Here is a 26680-nt window from a genome sequence, read left to right on the forward strand (position 1 = left end):
GGCAAAACACACGACTATTTTGAGGAGGAGGATGACAACCTATCATTCATGCATCTGCATTCACTCTAAAGTACCGTCACAAATGACATGAAGCATCACCTTTAATAAAATAAAATTACATTCACTGTGCCTTTCCATGAGAAATCAATTTTCCTGGTTGCACAAACAGAACTGATTTTATGTTCACAGATTTTCCCCTAAAGATGAGGAATTCGGTTTCCTCAGTACAAATGGTAACAGCTCAACTACATTATGTACAAGAAACCTCATTCATGGAAGCATTTGTACAGTATGTCAGCTCCACATGTGCTTGGTTAATCACACTGTGTAGGACACCAACATTGTTCTAAGTATTGCTTAAGCATGAGTATTTTGCTCAATTTGATTAATAAAAAGTTTCAAATGCATGCAATGGCATCATTTAAGAAAAAAAATAAAATAAAAGAGAAGCACTTTTTAGTCTGTCAAAGTAAGAAACGGATTCAACAGGCCATGAGTAGTGTCCTTGGCATTTGTAATGTATTCCCACTCTTGTAAACAAACAAACAGAAAAGTTTTCCATATAAGAGTCCCAAGATTATGTTAGAAAGGCAGAATGCCAAATTAGTCTCTGATAAACATCTCAGATGAAGAGTTTGTACCAAGCAACAGCAAAGTGAGAAGAAGAAGAGTAGCTAAACCAAAACATGGTCTGTCCTTGAAGTTCAGATGTGGGTCATTAGGGCTGGCATGAGCCAGTGCAGTTATCAAATACTCAACAGTCAAAGTACAGTATATTATCTCTACTGTCATAACTTAAAGCCATTAGCAAATTAACAGCAGCTTGGGGAAATGCCTTGTGTTTTTTTTCATAGTATGTTACATTATTTAGAATTACTTCATTAGCTGCAATGTCTGTTCTTCAAAATAGTCCATGACATTGAGAATGCACCCTATAAAAGTTCTTAGACATACTGATGTTTTTTTGTCAAGAGAAATCTCACTTGTGGAGACGGGTCTGAATGTGTTTTTTATGAGATACGACTGTATGAGTTTCCATTCAAAGAATGTCGTTGGCTTGATGTCTTTTTTTCCCATAATCCACAGCCCGATCTCCCTGCATATCTCGATCGTCATCATCTAGAGAGAACAAAAAGAAGAGAGAAACACAAATATTAGAGACTGCACAATTAAATAGATGCAAAATTTACTACGTGTTCTGAATAATCTCCGGTATATGAGGATGACACCATAATGTAGCATCGTAGTGCTGACTTTAAGCTTTAAAGGATGTTGATGTCAACCTTCTGTGAATTGTGTAATATACAGAGCCCTCTCTGATTTCCTTCAGCAACACTGATTTATGTACAAGAAATATATCAACAGATTGTTCATTTTAGAAGGAACTAAACCCACATCATTCTAGGATATTAGCTTTCCTGTTGGTAACTTTAAACAGCAAGTATATATAAGAGACTTCATATTATGGCATATGTATCTGATAACTGTAAGACAAATGAAAAAACAGCCAATCACAGCTAGGGCTGCCACAAACGATTATTTTGATAGTCGACTAGTCACCGATTATTTTTGCGATTAGTCGACTAATCAGATCATGCATCGATTGGACGTAAAACTTACAGCTTGAAAATATGTTAAACGTTTATTTTGTGACCCAGAAAGAATAATAAGAGTAATATTAAAAGTAACTAGCTGCCGCCATTGTTGACAACTGCGCTGGGCCGCACTATGAATTCTGGGACACAGCTTCTTCTTCTTCGGGGTTTAACGGCAGCTGGCATCCTTTACATGCACTGCTGCCATCTTCTGTTTCAGTCCGTTATTACACTTTTAAATCCTACTACTTATTCCTGCGTCTTTTGTGATCTTACAAAGCCTCAAACGACGCGTCGACTATTAAATCAGTCGTCGACGATTTTGATAGTCGACGTAATCGTGACTAGTCGACTAATCGTGGCAGCTCTAATCACAGCACTGGCAGATCAGAAATAAAATTATTTTTTCCTTTGATAGATTCAAACAAAACAAAATTTCCCTAAAAATAGTATTGTAGTTTTGGTATGAAATAGTGCAATTTCATTTAAAATCCAAAGGGCAATCAAAACAAAGAGAGAAAAAACAAATAAAAAAAAACAAAAACAAAACATGGACATGCATTTCAATATTTCAAGGAGAACACAGACACATTCAGGAACACAGTGAGCTATATATATCTCTCTACTGGGCTAGATGTAGGTCAGATGTTTGGTGGGCACAGACAGGTGGTTTAGCTAAAACGAAGCATAGGCAGGACAGAAAACACTAGATGACCACTGAATTACTCTCACAGAACCGTAAGTTCCTGGGTCAAGTTCTCCCTCTACATAGGATAAGAGGGTATTAAGACTGTTATAGGGCCGAGTAAAAATATGCAGTTCTCCTGAAATGAACACAAAGCAGTTCTGCTTTGATCATCAGGTATTTTTGCCACATTTCTTTTTTGTAAATATCTGTATTTACAATGACGTAAAGACCAAACTCAGGGTTGCTGTGAGCTACTTAATGCAGCAGGGTGGCAGGACAGGGGTGGAGGGAGGGAGCAAGGAGGAATGGTGGATAAACATCTGGACAAACAGTCCAATCCCCCGGCCTGGCTCACCTTGAACGTCTTCCTCCCCACCATCACCATCCTCTTCCTCATTGTAGGCCAGTTCGGCCTGCTTGTCGGCCTCATACTCACCCACGTTCCCATCATCCCCATTGTAATCCGCCAGCTTAGAGCCGTGTTGCGGATCTACTGGGGACTCGTTCTCATCAAAGAATCGGCCTGCAGGAGGCAGAGAAGGGCCTCATCAGGACGGAAGGGAAGCGAAGGCAGTTGTAGGAAGATAGGGAGGGGAAATACTGCATCATGTATGCATGCATGAAGGAAAAAGTAGTTGCATTAAGAGTATGACAAAAGATGAGAAAGATGAGGTAAATACATGGTGCCTTCTAGAGAAAAAAAAAAAAAAAGCCAATCGTGGTCTTGGATGCAGTATTATAAATTAGCATTATTATAAATTAGCGTTTGCCTACCACTAGATTCACAGTATGTGGTGGTGGTAGTGTGGTCCAATGTGGCTTCAAATAAGAGGCCTCTTTGGAGAGATCTGAAAACTAACTCGAAAAATAACTCGAGATCTGAAAATCCCCCCCCCCCAGAACTGTAAGATGTATAATATATATATAAAATAATCAATCTAAAATTGCGTTTTTACTGTCGCAGTTTCTTTCACACCAGCATCTAAGACTGTTTATGTTTCTATCTAGACCCTCACAGATTTCGAAACGGCACTGCTCATATTGAAGAACTGGATGGGATTTGGGATGAGCTGTGCAGTCTAGAAGCTGATAATGTAAACAGAGATGATAGCAAAAACAAATCATCTAATGGATGTTAACTTCTACACTAAATTGCAAATTTAGAAGGATCAGAGCAGAAGAAAAACAAAATGAAAACCTATAGTGATTTTTTTTTTTTAAGCAGCAGGGCTGCAGATGATGAGATGGAAGCGTAAAAGAGAGAAAAGAACTGAACATTTTAAAAAAGAGAGAGAAGGAGGAAGAAAGCGCAGTAGAGCAGAACAGAAGTGAGGTAACAGGAAAGGAAAATTGAGGAGCCAAGTGTGTCATTTGTCTCCCTCCCCCTGCAAGAGAGCCTTCTGTGACAGCCCTAACCATGTTCAGATAGGATTTATATACTTAGAAATCCCATCTTTCATGAAAATGCGTTATGTTTGGGAGGATGCACTGACTGAGCAACTGGAAAAACTGTACACATGATACCACAGTAAGTTATATTTTAATCCCTGCCTTATTAGATATTCAGAAAAGTATAAACAGAACTAACTTACCACAAATGCTATAATTTTACTTGAGTGGAATCAATCAATGAGTTAAAGAAAAATAAATAATCACCACCCTCATTGCCAATAGCAGGGTTCACTTTTTCAGAGTTTGGTAGAGGAACTCACTTTGACGGTGGTGTACCGGTTCTGCTGGAACTTGGTCTTTGGCGTGGTGAGGCTGGATGGGATTGGGCACCTGGGCAGGGTTGGGGGGCAGAGGAATCCTCTTCAAGTGTTCACCTTCAACTCTGACATCACTGGGAACTGATTATTAGAAAAACAAAACAAATACTTCAAAAGTCAGGTGCAGTTGTTCCAAGTACTGCTTTCTCAAAGCTATATTTGCATTCTTTAAGGGAGCACTCAAACTCTTGAAAAACTCATTACAAATGGAGGAACTGTAAACAAATAATGTAACAAGATAACAGTTCTCTCCTCTTTCAGTCTTGATGTGGCAAAAGACAAACCACCGAAAGCTAAAAATCTATAATAAGCTGTAGTCACAATATTATCCCATGCCTAAAGGCTCAAAATAAACATTGTTAAAAATAATAGCAGTTATATGGATGTGGTTACTGCACCTCGAAGTTGCCTTTGCTGTTCTCCCAACTCGTCTGCCTTGATACCCACTTTGTTGTCTTCTTCAAACACTATTGATTTGTCTCCCTGTTTGTTGATGCCTGGAGGTGCAATCGCTACAGCTCGGCCGTCCAGTCTGTCCTGCTGGAGTCCGGGCTGGTCCAGCAACATGCCCTGGCCTCCGGGACCATCAGCTCCTCCGACTCCAGGTCCAGCACCGGCTCCCACGACCACATCCGGGGCTTCGTCGTGTTTCTGGGTAATGGCTGGTTTCTTCAAGCCTGCAGGCCAAAGACAATGTGAGAAAGGTCAGTGACCTACTTGCCACAAGGATTGTTTTTTAAAAAAAGGGAAGGGTTACAATCAGTGACAGAAGGGAGAAGGATTTCCTCACTTTATATGCACTATTCAGGTAAGTAAGTTACATGGGTCAGTTGTTGTTCTCTAGTTACGGATTCAGTTTCACTGTATTTCACTAAAAAGCAACCTTGAGGGTTGAAAGATGAAACCCAAGTTGAAAACCCAAAGAACTATCCATCCATTTTCTTCCACTTGTCCAATTCAGAGTTGGGAGTTTCACTGCAGCCCATCCCAGCTGCCATATGGCAAAAGGAAGGGTAACCTGGACATCCACACAGACAAGGGGAGAACATACAAACTTCACACAGAAAGGCTCTGGTCAGCTAATGGATTCAAACCCATCAGGCAATGTTTATAACCATCACACCACCGTGCTGCCCACAAAAGTACCATAATTCCCCAAAGCGGCACCTGAGGCTGACTCCAGAAGTGACTCATTCTCTTTAGACTCTTCTGTTAAAATGGCCAAACAGCAGAGTCAACAAGTTTAAAGGCAGGTACAAAAAGCAGATTCAGTCTGTATAGCAAATTTCTTCCTTCATGGAAACTGATGAGGTGAATTTAAATGTAACTAACATGTTTACTTATATTAAGGCCTAATCTAATGCTGATCATGGTCTGTCAATACCGATACTGGCTGATTAAAAAGTCCAAATGTTTTTGTCATTATACAGCTACAGAATTCTTTCTAATCAATAATTTGCTGAGCTTGATCTCTGAAAGTTTACATTCATTACTTACCAAACTGCACATCGTCGATTTTTCCCACCTCACTGTCTTCAATACCAGGCATGCCAGCATCACTGCCGGGCTTACCCATCTCTTCTGTAACACAGCACAGGGAGTGGGAGTGAAGCACTCGCATATTAACAGGATTAACAACCAGAAAGCATGAAGTAACCACTATTTACATTAAAATATTAAAAGATCCATGTGAGCAATTATTATTGATGATTTTCTCCAAACAGTCAACATCTTCATTTAACGTGTAGAAAGCAACATAAAGTAGACGATAGCAGTGTTGCTCAACTTAATCACATCCACTCTACCTTTCAGATCGGAGTGTCTGTCATGCCGATGAGTGGCCACTGTATGGCGCTCTCCAGCCGTCTCCACACCAGGCTCTCTATCTGCATGTCTACCCCCCACTACATTCTTGTGACCATCCACTGCACTCTGAAAATGATCAAAGGTGAAAAGGAAAGCAGATTACAGAAAAGACGAAGCTGTTTAATGAACAGAAAAGCTTAAAGAACAGAAACACGGGACAATTCATTTCTATTTTAAATACATCTGTGTTAAAGATCCAAAAGTAGTGAATAAATGCAATGTGCCACACAGACAAAACTTTTCATCATTTACTAAAGAATCACAAGAATAGCTCTAATCCTTTTTCTTAAGATTTATAAGACTAACCTGTCTTAGCTTTAGTGTTTCTTCCTCCAGAGTCTTTTTTGCTTCTTCATACTCGTCTTTCAGTTGTGCAATCTGGCGTCCACACTGTAAACTAGTTAACACGTATTCATTCAGTTTCATCTGCACAATAAGGAATTCTTTCAGTTTTATACACAAAGACAAAAAGAAATATCTGAAAAACAAAACAGCAAGACACAAAATGCACCTTAAAACATTCAAAGTATGTGGAATTAGGTTTGCACGGTTATGGCCAATCTAAAAATCAAGATTATTGATAACAATTATTTACAGATTCTAGTGAAAAATGTGTTTTATTGCAGTGTCATGTAAGCATAATGCTGCTTTCACATCCATGTTTTACAAATTTGCATCAAAATAAAATTGGTCTTCCTTATTCACATAAATTCAGTGCCATTAAAAAAAAATTCTATAAAACAAAATCAAATCAACAGGTGCTTTTTTCTATTTTACACTGCACTACACTGCTGTTAATAAACCTTTGCAGACAAATAATGTGTTTATTCCCCTATTGTATGTGTAACTTCTAGAAGCAAAATATAGCAAATATAGCATTTCACTCCATTCATGATACCTGCATGATAGGCGTGTAGCCAATTACTTGAAAGCTGTACAATCCCTCTATAATTTCCCTGCGATTTTTTGCAGACAGCGCCATTTTTGCAAAAATTATAGCACGAAGGGATAAGATATCTTTTGTCCAGTAAGTTGACCATTATCCCGATTTTTTTAAATTAAACTCACTTTGTCGACTGGATAACTGTCTTTGGCCAAATGGAGTGTTACCTCTTGGTAATTTCAGTGCATCTTTGTGAGCTGGACGGACACACTGTACAAGCTCGCTTTTGTGGATGTGAGAATTTGACGATTCATGTTAGCAAACACTACACTGATTTTCTTGGCCTTCATGCGTCAATTAAGCACAACACACACAAAAACACACCTCAAACTGCAGCATAAGTTAGCCACACTACTTTGCCATGCAGACGCAATTTTACAGCACTTGTTGAATTTGTTCTTGGTTAACATCACTTGCCCTAAATCCAAAGTACTTCCAAACAGTGGGTAATAATCTGCTTCGAAGAGCAACCACTTCACTTCCTGCTGTGCCACACTTTTGATTTCTGCTCTGATGGTCTTATCTGTACCACATAAGTACGGTCAAATAGAATGAGGAAACTTCATGCTGTGCGGTGCAGGGAAAAGCTGTGATTGGCACATGCTGGGCACATCGGCAGGCAGTGATTTACGGAGTGCCTGATTAGATTTTTTTCTGTGCGTTCTGTTGGTGTAGCATGCATGTTCAATATCGTTTAATTATCTTCATTTAATTGTGGAAAACCAAAATTGTGATAGACTAATTGTGCAGCCTTAATCTCTGAGAGCTCACAGTTCCTTGAATATGGGTATATCTAAGACTCAGGGACATGTAAAGAACTAACATACCTCTCATATTCCAGTTTTCTTTCCAAGTTAGTGTTATTTTTCTTCACTTCTCTTAGCTGCTCTTCCTGCTTCATGAACTCTTGCTTGAGCTCCCTTAGCTGCTCTGTTTGTAATAACAGACACACAAAAACAAACATTTTGAAGAGGTTTATTGAAAGACTTGTACTGCTATATGAAATTGCTTTGTATGTCACATATTCTGTATTAAAGGAATTGCCAGAGTGCCCTCTGTTGGCCAACACAGGCTGAAGTCTTACCTTTAAGCCTCTGAATTTCTGTCATTTGGGCTGTGACATCATCCTGCAGCTTCATCTGCAACATTAAAAGAAAAACAAAAAACAAAACATGTATTAGTTGTGGTAAAGGTAAAACCAGTTTAGGTTCCTGCATTACCAGACAGTTGCACCAATGAAAAGAGGGGAACAGGTTAATCCTGTTATGCTTCATAGTGAAAACTGGCTGCAGTCAGTACAACCCTTTTCTTTATTCCAGTACTGAGTCATGCGACACTGATCCAACGCCTGTTCTGTGATGTCAATCTACAAAATAATGTTTCAGGATTTATCAGGATTTATTTCACAGAAAAGAAAAAAGCACCAGCACAAAAACTGAAAGCTCATTTATAGCTAGTTTATGAGTTTTTTTTTCTTTTTGGTTTTTTTATTTACATTTTGCCACCAGGTAAGCCATAATAAAATCCAATACAGCTACGCAATAAACATTAATGACGTGAAACTTAAGTCTCTCTATTACCCTGAAGCTGCTGGCTGCGCTTTATTTTGTGTTCTAGTAAAATAAATGGCATGCAAAAACTCATGAAGAGCAGTAAAATACCAAACAAGAAAGTTAAGCAGGGGGAAGGAAGGAAACTTGAGGCTTTGGACATCACAGTGACACCCAAAAGCTACATTTTTTCTGTCCCATTAGATTACAAATATGGATTTCAAAGCATGCAATGTAAAAACAGCAGCTATAGTTATGTTGAAGTTATACTTCTATAAATACAACTGAGGTGGCAGCAAGGTTTTCCAAAGCATCAAAAAGATCTTGCAGGCTCACTAGGATGCATGTATTCTGTCAGTGCGCCCCAGGGTGGCTGTGGCTACTACGTAGCTTGCCATCACCAGTGGTGTGTGTGAATGGGTGAATGACTGGATATGTAAAGCGCTTTGGGGTCCTTAGGGACCAGAAAAGCGCTATATAAATACAGGTCATTTACCATTTACCATATTCATGTACCCACCATTTTGTCATTAGTATTTATCCATATGTTCAGAAAATAATGGAAGCAACATAATATTAATTAGCAGAGCGAAGGGGTTTGTACTGATTTTTATGGATATACTTTATCTGTCCTTCTACCAAAAACTTGTCATTGTTAGGCATTCGAGCTCTTGAAACAGTTGGGCAGACTGACTGAGACAGAAGGTGATCAATAAGACTGGACAGGAAATACAGCATTAATGTCAACTGCTCTAAGACTAAGGCTTCATCTTGTTAGACGCTCATAAGTGGGTAATGGCCTCCCTGTGCCGCCTGGCTCTTTAGAACAACATGGCCACACTAAATGAAGGCTCCATAATTCATTTTTGCACCTGACTTACAAAACTATAGATTCTACTGTTTGAAAGCCACTTATCAGACTCATCTGTCACTTTCTTTGCAGTACACACTTCTCACAATGTACGTAGCAGGCAGACTGTTGAAACAAGGTTGGTCTGTTGACAGAAGAAAGGAGGAGAACCACTCTTTAATAGCTACCTTTATCCTTGAATAAGAAAACACGGAGCCGGATGTTGGAATTTAGTCAAGAAATAAGGGAGCTTAGACAATGTGTTCATGTGTTCAGCCAATGTATTCATGTATAGCCCTTATAAGTATCTTATAAGTGTCATGTTGCAGGTCAATTACATTTTACCAGTAACCTGACTCCAAAAGTTGGGAGAAAGTTTCGTGTGTTGTGGCTAAGGACAGCTCATCAATAAATGTTGAGCAAAGCAAGGCAATGTTACTCGCAACCTTACCCAACCTGATAATCCTGCAGATTTACTTTAAACTATGCAATAAATGTGTTGCTTTATTGTATAAGGTTGCATGAAGTTAAAACGATTAGTTGAAAATCATGAATGCGGCATTGTTTTTTTTGCTGTCTGTGGTCAAACCAGAGAGCGACAATCCACACTGGATAAACATAAGCTAAACAATTTTAAGCTTTTGCTTCTGAAAAACATCAAACCGAGCCAGACTGGATGCAAATTACACTCCCAGCTCGGCTGGACTCGGACCAAAAGTTCAGAAGGTGCTGGGACATAAAAGCCAGTGAAATACTGGCTGGGTAACTGTGCAGGACAAGAAGTGGGAATGTCCATGTGGCGCGCTTTGATGTGCCTTTCACAGTGAATACATAAATCCCCCCACAGACGTGTAATAATGTCTGATAGAATGAAAGAGCAAATCAGCAACACAAACAACATAATAAAGTTGAATTCAATTTGCTTTCTTTTGTGAATGTAATTTCCCCTGTTATGCACAGGAAGATAGTTGGCAGTAATGTAGGGAAAGCTAACAATTAACAGTGCAAACCAAAATAATCGAGCACAAATGAATTGTTTCTAGGTGAATGAAACACTGCTCTGTCTAGCACAAGCACCTCTGAAGTTGGACCAACAGCACACACATCACCATTGTATGCTCCAAAGCCTGCATCACATAATACATCTCAAATAAAAAAATGATTGGAAATCACCTACAAAACCACAGTTTAAGAGGCCTATAAACACCCTTTTGATTCAGGAAGCTGGCAGCTGTTAATTTCTAGCAAGATATTCTTGGTGGAGAAATATTCAGGTGAAAGCAGTCGAGGAAGATGAAACTATGTGGCTCATATTCAAGACAGCCTGCCTCACCTCTCTTAAGTACATAAGATATTTGCACTTTCTGATATAAAGTGCTGAGATTACAGCAATACAATGAGATAAGGTGGTGAAATTAGACATGGTGATATGACTGAGGCTAAATATTGTCATTTCCTACTTGTATTGCAAGTAATACTTGTCCATACACCCCCGATTTGGTGTAATGAAGAACCTTCTTGTCAATCCTGTTTGCTTTTCCTGAGAACATGACACCCACCTCTAGATTAAAAAAATGAGTGAGTCAGTCTTGCCCCCAAACACACATAATTATTACAGTGACACTCGGTCAAAGACGAATACGCTTGGTTCTGTATAGATGCTGTGCCCTACCCAGGAAATGTTTTATCTGCTCTAATACCTTGCGTGACCTGCAATGTTAAATTTCAGTAAAAATGACACTTAACTCGATCAAACCCAGACAGAGGCAAAAAGAGAACTGTACCTTTTCATCTGTGCACTTTTTAATGAGAGCATCCTTGGCCTGGAGCTTGCTCTCCAGGACGCTGTAGTCCCCATCCTTCTGGTCGATCTGTTTCCTGTGCGTGTCTACCTGCACCATCAGCTCCGAGTTCCGCTTCTCCAGCCGGCTCCGCGCCGCGTCCGTGCGCTTCACCTGCGTCTGCACCTCCACCAGCTCATCCAGCAAGCGGCCGTGCTTGTTGGACACTGTCCAGTAGTTGAAAGACAGTACGACGATGATCACCATCAAGAAGATGAAGATGAAGGACGGGAGGCGACCTCCCCGTCGGTTTGCGCCAAACCCAACCATTTCCCAAACAAAGTCTAACGATATTTCAGGTTGTTACTGCAACCTAACGAGCTCAGTGAAGACTATTCTCCCGGTGTGAAACACATCCGTCTACGTGACATGCCGTGTATATGCGGCAAGCGCTCGGAAATCCAGACGTTTAACAGACAGTCATGAACGCTAAAGGACCTTCACATTTCTAGTGATCTTTGCTCTCCTTCCTCCTTCCGCTCACTAGGCATCTTCTCTGCAATTCGTCCAATGTTAGTAAGTGAAATACGCCCGCAGGGACGTGGCCTAGCTCAGCTGGCAGACGAGACGTGGACACGGCGCCGTGGCACTGAGGAATGCTATAAACCATATAAGCTAGCTGTACAACGTTAGCCTTTAGCTAATTATTTTGTGTCCCTCTGGTAAATCGAGCAGTACCGGGCGCACAGACGTCTGGAACTCCACTAATCCCTAAAATCGCCGTCAAACAGGACTACTGCTGATCCCGAATTCTGACCCCGACGTTACGTTAGCTCGTATTAACTGCTAGCTAGCAACCGTAGACGCGAAAACACCAGCGGCTGCTGTCAGAGAAACGTGTCGTCTTTAATTGCGAAGGATGGGTCTGAGTCTCGTAACACAACCAATTAAACCTTAAAAAACCCACTGTGAATACTGGGTTTCTGTTATACACTGTCCACGATTCACTGCCTTCCACACATCACGTCTGCGCTGCATGAAGTTAGCTGCAATCAGCCACTTTAATTTCCGCTCGCTGCCAGTGGACGTGCGCGTTTCAAAATAAAAGTCTACATTGGTATTTACATTTCTTTCATAACTCTTAGCACATCTAAACCCTATAGACTGTAGTTTATACTTTATATATTTGTGTTTTACATTATCTGTTGAACCATTGTCTACATGATAAAAGCGATTAAACCTGCCTTAAAACACTAAACAGGGACGATACGTTATGACCGGAAGCAGGGCGGTCTTGAAGAGTGATTGATCTGGCTTTACAGTTAAAATAAGGTTTCAAGTTTTCAGCATTTAGTATATTAAGTACACAGGAGACAGTGCGATATTTCCTTTTTGCGCAATAAAAGTAAATAAAAAATGTAATCTCCATAAAATGATGAAAATTATTGAAATTCTACATTTCTATTACTCAACAACTCAAAAGTCCAGGTGTGCCGTGCTAATTATTCACCAAGTAAATAAAAAATTGACTGTGTGACTTAAATGCTGCCAAATTACAGCTCAGTAATGAGAGAGTTGGCATATATAAGTCAAAAAAACTGTCCAACTTTGGTCTAGTTGCTGGAAGAAGTACTTTTGGTTATTTTTCCAGGTGTTAAAATAAACAAAAAATATATAAACAAATAATAGTCATCCAGGGAAAATGAATTCCTGGTTATGAAACAACACTAACTGGAACAGCTTCACCAAACTCTAATTCATGCCAGGTTAATGCATTATCTGGTGTTTCCATTACTTTACCCACTCCTTTTCAAAGCCAAAATGTGAATACCTGCAGACAAATATAAATGATCTAATAAGACAGAAAAAAAAACAACCCACAAACAACAAAATACAAACGCATATTTTATTGTAACACAGATAAGAATTGTAACACAATGAGGTAAGTTAAATAATCCACATCTGTGATGTTCTTGAACCACAAAATAGTCACCACCCTATCAGTAACAATTCCACAAAGTCTGCAAACAATGTCCTGTCAATTCAGTTCACAGTTTAATACAAACATGTATTTTCTCTGTTTCTTATGAGGACAAGAGGAATACTGATTACACAATCTCCTTTGTCTTTCAGTCACTGATCCAAACTTACCAGCTGCGTATTTGTTTCTTTTTTAAGAGATGAAACTGAGTAGAAAAGATCCCCTGAGGGAGAAACATTCTTTTGTTTTTCTGATGAGAAATAAGCCACTACAGACACTGGCAGGCTCAGTCTGAGTTTGCTACCATTTCTGCTGATGACTTGGCACAGTCTCACAGGGCACTAGGGAATGAAGTATGAAGGCATTTCAGTAGCTTTGTGCTGCAGTCACATTGTTCAAGAAACGATCTCACGACACCCAAAGAGTTCTTAAGCGCTTCACAGACATCAGATTCCCAGGGCAGCATGTCTGCAACACCAGCATCCTGGAATGCCCTCAGAGTTTAGACCCAAGTCCTCGTTAGGAGAGTGGTCAGAGAATAGTTTCTCTGCACTCAAGGCTTTGTTCAGAGGAGGGGGAACGCAGTGGATTGGTGCAGGCAGTGGATGTTTGTGGGAGATGTTTTGGACGGCGCATGGAAGGGGACGGTGATGAACTCAAAGCGCCGCAGCTCTGGAGATGAAGATCCTCATGCCCACGCTTTCTGGGACTGCCTATGATGCGCTGGGTCATCACCTTGGAGCACAAAACCACCAAGAGTCAGTGACAGACACATAACAGAGGCATTTTGAGACATTTCATATCTCTTCAATACAGATGAAATTCAGTTATATATCTCTTCGAAGTCTCCAGATGTTTCTAAGTTACAGATTATGCAGGTACTTATCCAATAACAAATTACTATTTTTAGCACATGATTCCAACTGATAAACCCTTTGAAACAGCTGTACTGAAAATAAATGTCATATTTAAAAATAAAAGCCCTGATATCATATTAATGACATATATAGTGGGTAGAGTAACTAATCCTTATATATACTTACCTACATTTCTAATTCATTAGCAAAAAAAAAAAAGACAAAACTCAGAATAAACAAAGTTAAATTTGATTAATAGGAATTTCTTTTCCAAATTTTATGCACATACTCTTTTTTTTTATTATTATTATTTTGAAATATTTGAAATGTTTTGGCCACAATAATGTTGTGTTCAAAATAGAAAAATGCTGACTGAGCCAATCCAAAATGTCTTCCTGATTTTCATCCCTGTATGTTTGTTTTTGGTGTAAAAAGCTTGTAAAACACTGCTAAGCTGGTCCAGTTTAATGCTTTTTTCACCACTAACGACCAAAGCCAGATGGTATACAGATTTCTAAAATGCACTGAACTATCAAAGGCTTTTATCCATAATATATTCAGGTTACCTGATCTATGACATTTGCACTAAAGATGGCCTCCTCCATGTGTTTCTCATCCGATTTAATGACACACTTGATGTTGTTGACAACTTGCTGGACTTCAGGAGGTAGACTGCAGCTCGAGTGCTCCAGGAACTTAGCCACTAGTATTTTGGTGTCTTTGTACATCTTAAGGTCAGCCAGGGAGTGTGGGCGTTCGTTGGAGGAGTGTGTGTGGAGCGATCTGGGTTTAAGGTGGATGTCAACTTTCTTGCCCTCTTTCTGCTGCTTCCTGGCATACATATGTGTGGGTTTACCTCCAACTACCTCTGTTGAATTGTCCCTTGGCTCTAAGGAGGGGAAAAAAGCAGCAAAAAAACAAACCAAAAGACATTTAATCACACACAGTTCTTAAAATTAGAGCTAATGCCAAATGGAGTTAGCGTCGTATGTAAAGATGATCGCAGCTCATTTAAAATTGGCTTTGGCATTCTCTCAAATGCAACGCAGTCTTGTAAAAGCCATGTTTCTCCAGAAACTACAATTACCGCTATTTTCTTCTATCAGACAATGGATTTTAATTTATTATAGTGAGCCAACCAGGTTACATTTAGTCACAAAATAGAGTGAATAAATGTATACGCTCCTACCCTGATCTGGTGATGCATGAGCTAACTCTTCAGTAGCAGGGTCACTTCCAGGGGTGCACCCAGAATTTTCTCCTGTAGATGGGAGACAAAAGCAAAATAAAAAAATAACAAAATGCAGCAAATAATGATGTTGGAGAATCGAGAAGTGAAAGATTGCTGATGATTCTTAGATGGACTAATTAAGCTGCAGTGTAAAACTGTAACATATTTGCTGCACTTACTTCCTGTCGTAGTGGAGCACGAGATAGGGTCACTGGTGGAACGGACAATGCGTGCCAGTTTGCGGTACCTCCTGGCCGCTCGCAGCACCCGAGGCCTTTCTGAGGGTGAGTGTCCACTTTGGGCTGAGGTAGAGGGGGGTTGTGATGCAGAGGAAGGTGACCAAACACTGAAACACAGCCTTGGGCCGCGTGGCCTGGCAGGAGGTGAAGGGGAAGGGGAAGCAGCCAAAGGGCTGATAGCTGAAGTTCCACCAGAGGAAGCCACAGAGGTGGGGGAGCAAGGCTGAGGTGGCGGGGGGATAGTAACCGGTAGTGTGAGCTTCCGGCTTGTCATTCTCGCTTTGATGAGGGTGTGTGGTGTGGGTTTCGGTGGCTCCTCTGGTAAATGCTTGGCTGAGGCCAGCTCATCGCATATATGCATTGAAGCCCTGAGTTCCTCACATGGATGTGTGTTCTCTGCTGAGTCCTCTTGGTCCAGATTGCTAAAGTTTTCCGAGGACCAGTCAGGTGAGCGCTCCAGCGACTCCTGCGTGTGTGAGGACTCACTGTATCCAGTATCACTAGGGCGAGCGTCAGTGTTAGTCAAGCCACGGCGGCAACGTGAGGCATCACGTGTACAAAGTTCCAGGCTGGTGCAGCTTCCATCAGTGGGGGCAGTGTGGAGCGTGCCATAGGGAGAGGAGTCAGAGCCCTGGACCTCCAGGGAGCACAAGTCCTCTGAGGAGCAAGTCTGGTCCTGGTCAGCCACCTCTGACACCATGAGAGAGGCACTGTCCACTGAAGCTGCAAAAATGCATCATTAGCACAATCACCAGTGGAAAAAGATATTTAGGAACAAACAGCACTGTGACTATTCAAACTGTCTTTACCCTGAGTGCTGAGACCTGCGGTAGTGTTTCTCTCACACAAACTGGACTCAGTGGCCTGTTGCTCTATGCTGATGGTAACCTGAGAAGACAAAATTATTAGTAAACATAACCGGACTCCTCAATAAATATGGATATTTGACGTGTGCTATATCGCAGAACAGCTGCGTGGCGCCTAACCTTCAGTACCACTAGTTGGTCTGTAGAGGGCTCTGCAAGACCACAACACACTACCAGTAATTTGTCACTATAAAGAGCAGGGGTACCAGTGCAGAAAATTACAGTATAATGTTGAGCTGAACAGGAACTTTAATTAGAAGCACTAATGGCCTTTTTGAGGTACATTATATGATATGTATAGGTTCACATAACTTTTTTGAAATCATGGCATCTCAAGGCCGAAATCATCAAATTCTGATGATTTCTCACACATCAAATCATTTGCTGCATGGCTGTAGTCACTTTTTAACAGCTTATCTATTTCAGGCGAGCAGACCTTTCTTTTGATTCCTCTTTGACAGACAAAAAAAAATAGGTATGAAGAGAACTGCGGATTTAATCTCTGTAATGGCACAGAGAATAAGTGAGGGGTGATTAAACGATGTTGAGAAGATAACAGAAGGATTTACTCGTACATTAGCAAGTTATTTTTAGCGCTGAACAATGAGACGCAGCAAAGGAAAAAAAGCTCTGATCACTTCACCCAGACAGTCAAGGCAGCTGGATGATACTGAGCTTATATTTGTTGTGATTTTGGGGCTTGTAAATTTTGCACGTGACATGACATTCAAATGTTTCTAACAAATATTAATTAGAAGTGGAAAACAGTAGACACATAATTACGTGACACAAATCCTAACCGTTTTATTAAGGCCTGTAACCTTTAAAAACACACATCTAATCTAAAAATCTTCCCATTGACCTTGAAACCCACTTGGCTTTAAGAGCGATTGCAAAAAAATTTACACCCGTCACTTTGACTCTTCCTAAAATACTACATTTTACAATGAAGTCATTTCACATTACTGAATGCACAACTAAAAGAAAACATGAAACTAAAAAACCATTAATAACTAGAACCTGGTGAACCTCAGATAAAAATGCACCTATGTGGTGTTGTTTTTCCTCACCTGGCTGGCAGGTGTTTGACCCACCACAGACTCATATGGAGGGGGCAGATCAGTTGGGTACAGGGTGCCTGGGCTGTTGATAGGCACCCCATATATGGCACTGAAGGGAGAATGGGGAAAGTCCAGATGCAAGCCTCTGAAAGGGACAGAAAAGCAAAGAGTCAATCAAACAACAGAACTAATAAATTACAAAGAATGCCTTATAAATATAATCTTCCACTGACTGGCCAAGCTGCAGTTAACACCTTTGTCTTAGGGTAATATATATGCAGTGAACACTGACCAGCTGTGAAATATGTCCACAAAATATCCCACTGCTCTGGGCAGAAAAGAGTTTATAGAGGATGTCACAGAGACTATGACCTCTGACCTTTTGGATATATAACAGCTCATCACTTAATAATTTTATTCTAATGGAAACTCCTGTGAAATGTTGTCACAATTAGAGTATGAATACTTGAGAAAATGTGTTTTTGGAGATCGCAGTGGATGTAGTGAAAGAGGACATGCAGACCGTTGGCGTGACAGAGGAGGACGGTAGGAATAGGGCGAAATGGAGGCTGATGATCTGGTGTGGCAACCCCTAAAGGGAGCAGTCGAAAGAGGAAGAAGAAGAAATGGTAATGAGCTTTGACCAGCAAAGTGTAACTGAAATTCCCTGAAGGTGTTCATGAGATCTTGAAATGGACAAACGAATGGAGGACAACCAGAAAACATGTGCCGAGGAATGATTAAATAAACAACAAAACTATTCTCGGATACCTGGAATACAAAGAGAGAGTGCTCTGAGACAGTCGCACAGTGTTGTGTTTAAGAAACTGTCACCACCAGCATGAATATCCGAATCAAACATATGGTATTGTCTATAAAAGCATTAAGAAAGAATGGATGAAAGCGATCCTCTTGTCTCCTACACTCCAGTCCCAACAATATATATCGGCGCTGTATTATTCAGTGTGCAGCACTATGTTTCATATGGTACCAATTAAGAATGAGCAGCCATGCGTGCTGTCATATCTTTTAATTACAACCCCATTCTCCTCTAAAGTGGCAGAGCATGAAATACAACCTGAGTGTTTCCACCAGTCATTCAATGCATAATGATGTCATGACACATCCCTGGCCCTGAGCATGGATGCTATAAATGCTTCCGTTGCCTTGTATATATTTATGGGATAACTGACAAACAGATGAGGCTTCCTGCCAAATGGCCACAACAGCACCGCTCTCTCTGCAAAGGCTGAGAAAATGGAGATGGTGGTGAGGGAGGGGGTCAAATGATCTTCCATTGCAGCTGAGTACCGCGGTCACAGCGTCTTAATGGAGAGAAATGCTCTGAGCTCAATGTGGTTGATAATAACACGTGTGAAGAGATGCTTGCCGTTGCTGCTTAATATGATGGGTTTGCATTTTCCATGCAAACACTGCTTCATGCACCTGCATATTTACTTTCTCACAGGAAATCCTGGTGAGATTTACAGCAGTAGAGGTTAAATATTAATGTGAAAATGGTCTTTAACCTAGAAACAGATACCAGTAAGAAAATGCATTAGTTATTATGCTTTTAGCGCCTCCTAAACTAAGCAGCATCGCTTTGATGTGTGTCCTTTTCACATCCGAAAACCTCACACCTATAATAATAAGTGAAACTAGTTATTATCGGTGCTTATGAAGGGGCACAAGAGTATATAGAAAAATCCCATAGTCTGTATATAAAAGCTGGTCCTTCCTGAAATGTAAAGTCAACGTTGAAATGCCGCAAATCTGTTTTTCTTTTTATTTACCAGCAGATGGAAAGCCTTTGGTTGTAAAACATTTGATTTTATAGAGGAGTACAGGAAAAATTTGCCTGAGCTCGCTTGATCTACAGCCTCACTGAACACTTTTCTGATGGGTCTATGGTCTTATTCTCTATTTTCAAGTTTGCATTTATACTACAATGAACTTGTAATTCCCATGATGTATGAGTGTGCAGTGTCGCTTAGATTCACAGTCAGATCTGCACAGTCTGTGCAGGATTTTTAAAAAATATTTAAGATAATGAATCTTAAATGTTGGTGCTACTATGAAAAACTGAAAGCTGGAAGAAATGTAATTACAGTACTGTGCAAAAGTGTCAAGGTTTATTAAAATGTGCAAACATAAATGAAATATGGTGTATGAAGCAAAGACAAAGTTTGTGGAAATCCACTGAGCTTCAAAGTCAATTTTTGGTATGGCCATCTTTGTTCTTCAACTCAGCCTGAACTCTCTTAGGTAAGCTTTCTAGTAATCTCTTGTAGTTGTGTTCAGGAGTAGTTCTCCGGGCTTCTTGAAGGACATTCAAAGCTCTTTTTTTGGATGTTGGCTGCCTTTTGTTTCATTTGATCATAAGAAGATCCCACACTTCAATAATGTTGAGATCTGGGCTGTGTTCATAATTCCATCAACACACTGCTCCATACCACTGGCTGTGTTTTACAGATAGCTGTAGACACTCACTGCTGCATCTCTCTCCTGCCCTCCTCCATAAATACTGATGTTTATTTTCACCAAAAATTTCAAATTTTAAGTCATCGCTACTTAAGACCTGCTGTATTCAATCCACTTTTTGCGTAATTTGGTACAGCTGAGTGATTCCCTTCCTTAAGAAGGTCTTCTTGACATTTCTTAAGGACATGACTTTCAGATGCTGTTCATCTGCTATAGAAAGTTTTTTTTTTAAGGATACACTCCACACCATGCCGAGATATGCCAATTTTCAGCTAACAGATTAATAAAGTTTCTCTCTAATAGCTCTCTGTGAATCCATTTGTGCAAAACTAGTATTTGATTGCTGTCAAACCATGTTATACTAGGTTTTCTATATAAAGAAATGGGAACAAATTATGTGTTTTAGCAACAGACTGGTAGCATAAAATGCCTACAGATACAAATTAAAATTGGTTCTTTGCTAAGTTGTCTGTTTTGTGCAGACACAACACTGGTTCATCCCTTGAGTTAGGTGCCTTTTTATGCTTGAATGATTCATATGTCAGTTTTAAATGGCTAAACAAACAAAACATTCCTCTGCAAATGGTCAGGCACAAGGATTAGACTGCAAATGAATGGACTTTAGCAATTCTTTTCATTGAATAGATTATATCATATAAATAAAACCTCAGAAACAATCCCTAATGTCTTTTTAAAGAGAACATACAGCTAGTTGATACCCAATTTGAATTGCTGCCCTCTGGGAGGATGCCCAATGCATCAAAATAAATAATATTTACAGCTATATTCTTCATTTGTCTGTAGCCTAAAAGGAGTGTAATTAACTTGTAGTTTGTGTTCCACTTAATGTAACGAGTTATGCTTTTTTGGATTACACAGCAATTTTTATGTAACTACTCTTTGACAGTTGCACAAAGATGTAAAGTGGTGGCTTTAGATCGTTAAGTGTCAAGTGTCATAGAAAAATGAAACCAGATTAAGTACCATTGAGTTTTTGGTCAATAACGTAGTATTTATTATGAATTACAAAGAAAATGTAGAATACTGTAGACTGCATTTTTAATATGTAAACTTTGAAAGTATCTATAGTTACAAATGTGATGCTGATCAAAACTGCTTTGCTTCTCACCTCTGTCCATCCATTGAGGGGGTACAGGTGTACTCTGGGGGGTAGTATGGCGGTGGGGGAATGGGAGGAATAAACTCATCAAAGTCCAGTGTTTGGTGGAGGATTGTTCCGTGGGGGGTCATACAGTCAGCATTCAGGGCTCGAGCTCTGTGTGGCATAAACTGAAAGCAGCAAAATTAAAAAAAAAAAAAAAGAGGCATTATTGTCTTTGTAGGTTCTCAGTCATCCAGGTCATACTAATCTAAGGAGCTTGAAAAGAAAAGCGACTGGACTTCTTTAAGTTTCTTGAAGACGTTTCACCTCTCATCGGAGAAGCTTCTTCAGTTCCAAGACCAAATGGAGGAGAGTCCCAGGTGTTTAAGTCCTACTAGGAGCTGTCCCTTAAGGAACACTATTAATCTATGTCCAAAATGTGAATGGATGCCAATGTTCACATTTTGGACAGAGAAGACAGATGGTTTAAAAGAGAAGTCCATCCTTGAACAGAGGGGGTGGCTTACAGCACAATATGTCACTTACATCCATTCGGATCTCTGAACACAGTCTAACTGATGCAAGTGCCGTGCATGGGGCCAGCTTCTTTTCAAAGGCTCTTTACTCAGCCTTTTCTAAGTGGGACAACTTTCCAGTCACAGTCAACCTGCTTTTCTAATCTCCAGGCTGCCGCCGCTGCTATTGACTCGGCTAAATTTACTGAGCTAAACAAAAGGTTGACACCCTTTGTAGCAAATGGGAAATGAGGCCATTCTTGGAAACTCGACTGGTGGAGATAAGACAGTGCTTTTTTTTGTCCTTTGCTTCTCTGTGAATCAATACTTAGAAGTCATGATGTTCAGCAGCCAAAGGTTTTCCTGCTTTACTGTTTGCTCTTATCAAACAGTATAATTTCCTACTCTCATATAGTTATCTAACTCGTGCACGGCATGTGTGATGTCTTATATTCAGCTGAACCAACAATAAGGTTAAAATTCTCCTGATTGATTTCATGATTGATTTGTTATTAGACTGTAGCAACAAAAGGCATTAGCACCAAAATGCATTTATATCTACACTTCTCCATACAAAGAAGTCTGAGGAAGATCTATGTCTGCTCATCAGACATATTATGCTGAGCACTGAAGCAGGGTGTGCTCTGATTTAAGGCATTAATTCAAACTGTGAATGATTTTCCTCTTCCATTTACATTCTTAAATGCTGTATAATTCAAACAGCCTATAATAAATGTACTCATGCCCTTTGTTATTAATTTCTCTTGTTTAATCAGAATAAATATGAGAGCTAATTGGTAGTCATCAATAAATTTTTTTGTCTTTGTCTTGCTATTTCTTACATTTTATAAAATAGATTTAAAAAAAACAAGTAAATTAATAACATGTTTGCATAAAGTCAATTTTTTATAATCATATTTTTTTGCACTAACACTTCTAATTTCTTCAAACCTTACAAAGTTCACGGTAAAATGTCACATAAAGGTGAAAGCACCAGTTTTAATGTTGAGACTCCTTTAATCTTTCAGTAGGGTCTTTACCTTACACTCTAAATCGCCTTTGAGGTGCCTGCTGTAGTGATTTGGCACTATATATAAAAAAAATGAATTCAATTTAACACATGTCGAAAGCTCTTGAAGACTGCAAAACTATTTTTCTTATCTCTACGTTTTGGGCTGTTGATGTGTTTAAAGGAATGAAATAACTGCTTTTGGTGTGCAACTCAGATGAATTTGACCATGTTAGTTCTGATTAAAACAGTCCCTACTATCCTAAAACAGATCAAATCTGCAGCAATGTTCCTGCCGCATGCCCTGATGATAGCAGGAAAAAAATGCACGTTTTTAACTGCAGGACGGTCACTGAAGAGAGAGTTAAGTCAGCTACCGTTGCCGTCTGCCTTTCGATCACACTCACCATCTGCAGCACATCAGTCGAGACCATCTGCATACAGCACATTGCAGTGGCTAGAGCACACACAATGGTGGAGATGACGTTAAGGGCACATACACTGAAAAGCAGCTCCTAAAGGAAAGAGAGAGCAGAGGAGGAGGCTGTTAGAGCAACAAGAAACATAAGAGCAAAAAGGATATGAGTGACAAATGAAAGGAATTAGAGTCATGTAGGAGGGAAAGTGAGGAGGAGGAAATGGGAAGAAAAGATAGCCGGTATTATGAACAGTAAAGGCTGGGAATATGAGAACAAAAGGAGGCCTAAAGGTGAAGAAACTATAATAGGATAAGTTTAGGCACATAGCAGGGTGGCACTGCAGTAAGAGAAGCCTGGTTCTGTAAGACAACTACACAAACACTAATAAACTAGAGTGTTAATGCATTTAAAATACTTTTAAAAGGTTAAGTACCTTTAGAGAGAAATAGATCTCCTGTGCATTTTTGTGGATTGTTGCAAACACACTCTAAAGATCATTAAAATCCAGGGTAAAGCATGAACTTACAGTAGATACACACACACGCACACTCACTCTGCCAATGCAGTGAACAGCAAGGGTACAAACCAGTATTGAATCTGTCAGCAAAATAAAGTGCATGCTGGTGAAATACTAGACCAGCATCTTGAATCAGAGAAAATACTTCATATGACTGCAGTCCCATTATGCTGCCGTTTGTGCTATTCTTTTAGACAAATGTGGAAGAAAATCATCCGTATTGGCTATTACGATCATATTTCATATATTTAAGTGGCTCAGTTTTTCCAGTAATATCGGCTCTTGGTATGTCTTAACAAATAAAGCTGTAATACGGGTGCTGCATGAATTAATTTCCAGAAGACATGGGAACAACATCTGTTTAAAAATTAGCTCAGGGAATAGCAACTGTCTGGCACACACAATGCACTGAAAGGACAAAGGATGACAGCACTTTGTAATGTTCATTCAAAATAAGATAAACTAAACACACTTTTTCATATGTGAACAAAAGAAGTCTGAAGCACGATCTGTCCACTCATGTGCTTGAATAGAATCCTTTAAAGAAAAGTCCAAAGGGTTAATCTGATAGATGGATTCACTTCCCAGGATTACTATTATGAATAAAAAGACAGTTAAAAGGAAAGGAGGGAGGGGAAGCAGAGATGGGTGGATGTGTGGTAGTATTAGGAGCAGATTAATTTTTTAAAAAAAGAAAAGAATTGAAGGGTTTTTTTGTTCATTATTATTATTATGATTATTTAATATTTTTAGGATTAAGTCAAAATTTGGAGAAAAAAATCTAAATGTGGTGATTACATTTTTAAACAGCCACCGTGTACAAAATGCCAAAATGCCTTGCATAGATGAGTTAGTGAAACAACTTGATCAGCTTTCATTTTCTGCCTGTGGTACGACATATCTCCTGTTCACTGCAAGAGGGTGTAACCCTCGATATCCTTGCATCTGTCCATTGCCAGCTACATCATTTTGCATAAGTCCAAGAAACTCTTTAACACTCTTTAACATCTTTACACTTCTCACCATGTTGTGTGCTAAAAGAGAAATAATTTCCTTGTTGCTAAAACTGATTCTTAAGTACGATTTCACCAACTCATCTACATAAGGAATTTTATGCAGGGAGCAGCAGCTGTGGCAGTTGTTTGACTTGAAACAGCAGCTTTAATCTTCACATTTCAACTTTATTCACAGAGAAAAACAACTGGAGTTGTGTTTTCCAAGTCAACCCCCGTGGACCTATGCAGGTGCACAGACACACGATCACAACGATACCAAACTGCCCTGCTGCCGGCACAACTAACAGGTGCATTCAACAAATGTGTTCAATTAAAATATATGAACTTCTTAAAGACAAGAAAAGAAGAGAGCTAAAACTCGCTGTGGACTTTCTGTGGACACAGGAAGCTCCCCAGTTACCATACAAAGTGGTTTTCCAGCCTGTCGCACAGATTATTCACCGGATTCACGAGGCGCATAATTATCAGTGACATTAGAAACCTCAACTGGTGTTAGGCCCACAGAGAGGACGGCCACCTCACCTGCTGAGGTTTATCAAGTCATGCAATGCAAAAAAAAAAAAAAAATGCCCTAATGGATATAAGCCAAATAATCTTTTATACAATCAAATTGATCTTAGACTTAAAAAATAAATAAATAAAAATCTGCCAATGGGATGATACAATTGTGCGCGGCTTGAATTCCTCACAGCTAGAAACAGTAATAATAATAATAATAATAATAATAATAATAATGAACCTTAAAACTACAAAAATATGAAGATTTAAGCTATTTGTTCTTACTGCAGCTCGATACTCAGTTATTTAAAATAGACTCTATCTGCATTTTTCCAAGTACATTTAAAGCTTCTACAAAACACATATAAACACACCCACACTGCCATGTGACGAGGCCAGTACATTGAAGTTTAGAAGCCTGTGATAAAGAACAACCCGCTCTAACCCCCGAGGCACAGCTGCCCCAAGTGCATGTGAAATTTCAGTGAATGCAGTGAAAACAGAACCGCAGAAATGGCTTTAAATCACTTGTGAAACCTGTTGAAAGTTTTCAAAATGACATGGACACTGAGACTTGATATTGGAGTAGATTAGCACATGCACTTCAGTGGCCTGTTATCAATGGTATATCAGTAAAATGTCCCTGATGATCACCAATACAAGCAAGACAGCAACTTCCTTTGGAAAACAATTATGTGGTGGATTGTTGATTGCATTGCTTTATATGATGGATATTTGATGCATCTAGATCATATATTAGGAAAAAACAATTGACCAACCACAAACTTGATCAAAATGATAAGAACATCCACACTGAAGGAGGTTTGGAGGAAGTGTGGCGAGTTGATACAGCTATACAGTTTGTTACTGCTTTGTGAAAAAAAAATGTCCTAACATTGACACGGCATCAGTATAGGGAATAACAATATGTGACTTAAATCCCATGTGATTACTGGACAGTCTTCAAACATATGCTAACAACTAAAAATAGTAAAACACACAATGAGACCCTAAAGAGTCTCTCTGATTGTAATTTGTTTGATTTTGGCTGCAAAATAACAAACCCTATGATTTACCAGCTTAGTAAGAAAAGGGACAAAATGATTTCATGCAGTTGCCCCTCGTGTATTATCTTTACACAAAATCAGCAGGTTGATGACTCAGTAAATGAGCGAGTTTTCTCAGTCTTAAAATTTGAATAACAAACTTGATCTTCGAGCCATTTGCTCAAGATGATATTAATATGCTCAAGATTATCTTTTGATCTCATTTAATTGAAACAAATTTTTGTTTTTTGTTTTACACCAGGGTGTGCTGCACTTTTAAAGAGAGGTGCGTGTTTTGAGAATGCACGTCTACACTAAAGACAAACAAGACACAAGGGAAACACACAGCATGATGGAGAACATGAAGAATAGACGCAAACTGAAGGTTTAAATAGACGAGGAGATTAGGGCAGAGTGGACACACCTGGGAACACAGCTGAACAGAATCTAGCTAATGAAGCAAGGGGACGCAAACCTGAACATAACACACACGAGACGATAAAACAAGAGGAAAAATATACTGAAACCAGGACTAAAACATAAGAACTTGACAGAACTAAACGAGAAACCAGATGGCAATGGAGACAGGACACACAGAGAGCACATGCACATGAGAGCATGACTGGGGAGACAGAAAGGGATCACAACAGATGATAACTAAATATTGCAAAGGAAACAAAAGAAATATTATACTGAAAGAACTAGATATAAAGCTAGAACATACACTACATCTCGAAATCCAAAGAAGCAAATCAAGAACTTACAGAAAACTCAAAACATCCAAAAAAAACTCACAACCC

At 39.5% G+C, this 26680-nt stretch overlaps 2 protein-coding genes across 7 annotated transcripts in view; both read right to left on the minus strand.

The window, feature by feature from the left end:
- Positions 1–83: 83 nt before the first annotated feature.
- golm2 (golgi membrane protein 2) lies at positions 84–12118 on the minus strand. Of its 4 annotated transcripts, none has more exons than XM_039610055.1 (10): positions 11046–12118; positions 7946–8000; positions 7689–7791; positions 6225–6315; positions 5858–5984; positions 5550–5630; positions 4451–4729; positions 3996–4133; positions 2639–2806; positions 84–1119 (listed from the first exon to the last, which is right to left on the minus strand). In XM_039610055.1, exons 1-10 carry the CDS (start codon positions 11370–11372, stop codon positions 1040–1042), a joined length of 1449 nt encoding a protein of 482 aa, XP_039465989.1. In that variant the 5' UTR covers positions 11373–12118; the 3' UTR covers positions 84–1039. The 4 variants fall into 4 exon arrangements, with proteins under 4 accessions (XP_039465989.1, XP_031604560.1, XP_039465996.1 ...); XM_031748700.2 differs by having other exon boundaries at positions 5550–5633; positions 11046–12116; XM_039610062.1 differs by lacking the exon at positions 2639–2806 and having other exon boundaries at positions 11046–12115.
- An 816-nt stretch (positions 12119–12934) lies between these two features.
- fam189a1 (family with sequence similarity 189 member A1) overlaps positions 12935–26680 on the minus strand; it is a 108836-nt gene continuing 95090 nt past the window's right edge. For all 3 annotated transcript variants that reach the window (XM_031748724.2, XM_039610067.1, XM_039610072.1), the window contains 8 exons: positions 22792–22899; positions 20888–21048; positions 17287–17422; positions 16160–16238; positions 15291–16073; positions 15070–15141; positions 14447–14769; positions 12935–13758 (listed from right to left, as the gene is read on the minus strand). In XM_031748724.2, coding sequence (XP_031604584.1) covers positions 13555–13758; positions 14447–14769; positions 15070–15141; positions 15291–16073; positions 16160–16238; positions 17287–17422; positions 20888–21048; positions 22792–22899 — 1866 coding nt within the window. In that variant the 3' untranslated portion in view covers positions 12935–13554. The remainder of the gene's footprint in view (positions 13759–14446; positions 14770–15069; positions 15142–15290; positions 16074–16159; positions 16239–17286; positions 17423–20887; positions 21049–22791; positions 22900–26680) is intronic.

This window comes from Oreochromis aureus, linkage group 1 (genome assembly GCF_013358895.1).
Source record: "Oreochromis aureus strain Israel breed Guangdong linkage group 1, ZZ_aureus, whole genome shotgun sequence".
NCBI classification, from domain to species: domain Eukaryota; kingdom Metazoa; phylum Chordata; class Actinopteri; order Cichliformes; family Cichlidae; genus Oreochromis; species Oreochromis aureus.

Bases quoted from the DNA above. Each gene is read 5' to 3' on its own strand.
- golm2 (XM_031748700.2), bottom strand. From the start codon at position 11,372: ATGGTTGGGTTTGGCGCAAACCGACGGGGAGGTCGCCTCCCGTCCTTC. The intron at 8,001-11,045 runs GTACAGTTCTCT...TTAATGTTGCAG, and splicing joins AAAAGTGCACAGATGAAAAG to ATGAAGCTGCAGGATGATGT. The intron at 6,316-7,688 runs GTATGTTAGTTC...CGTGTTAACTAG, and splicing joins AGAAAACTGGAATATGAGAG to TTTACAGTGTGGACGCCAGA.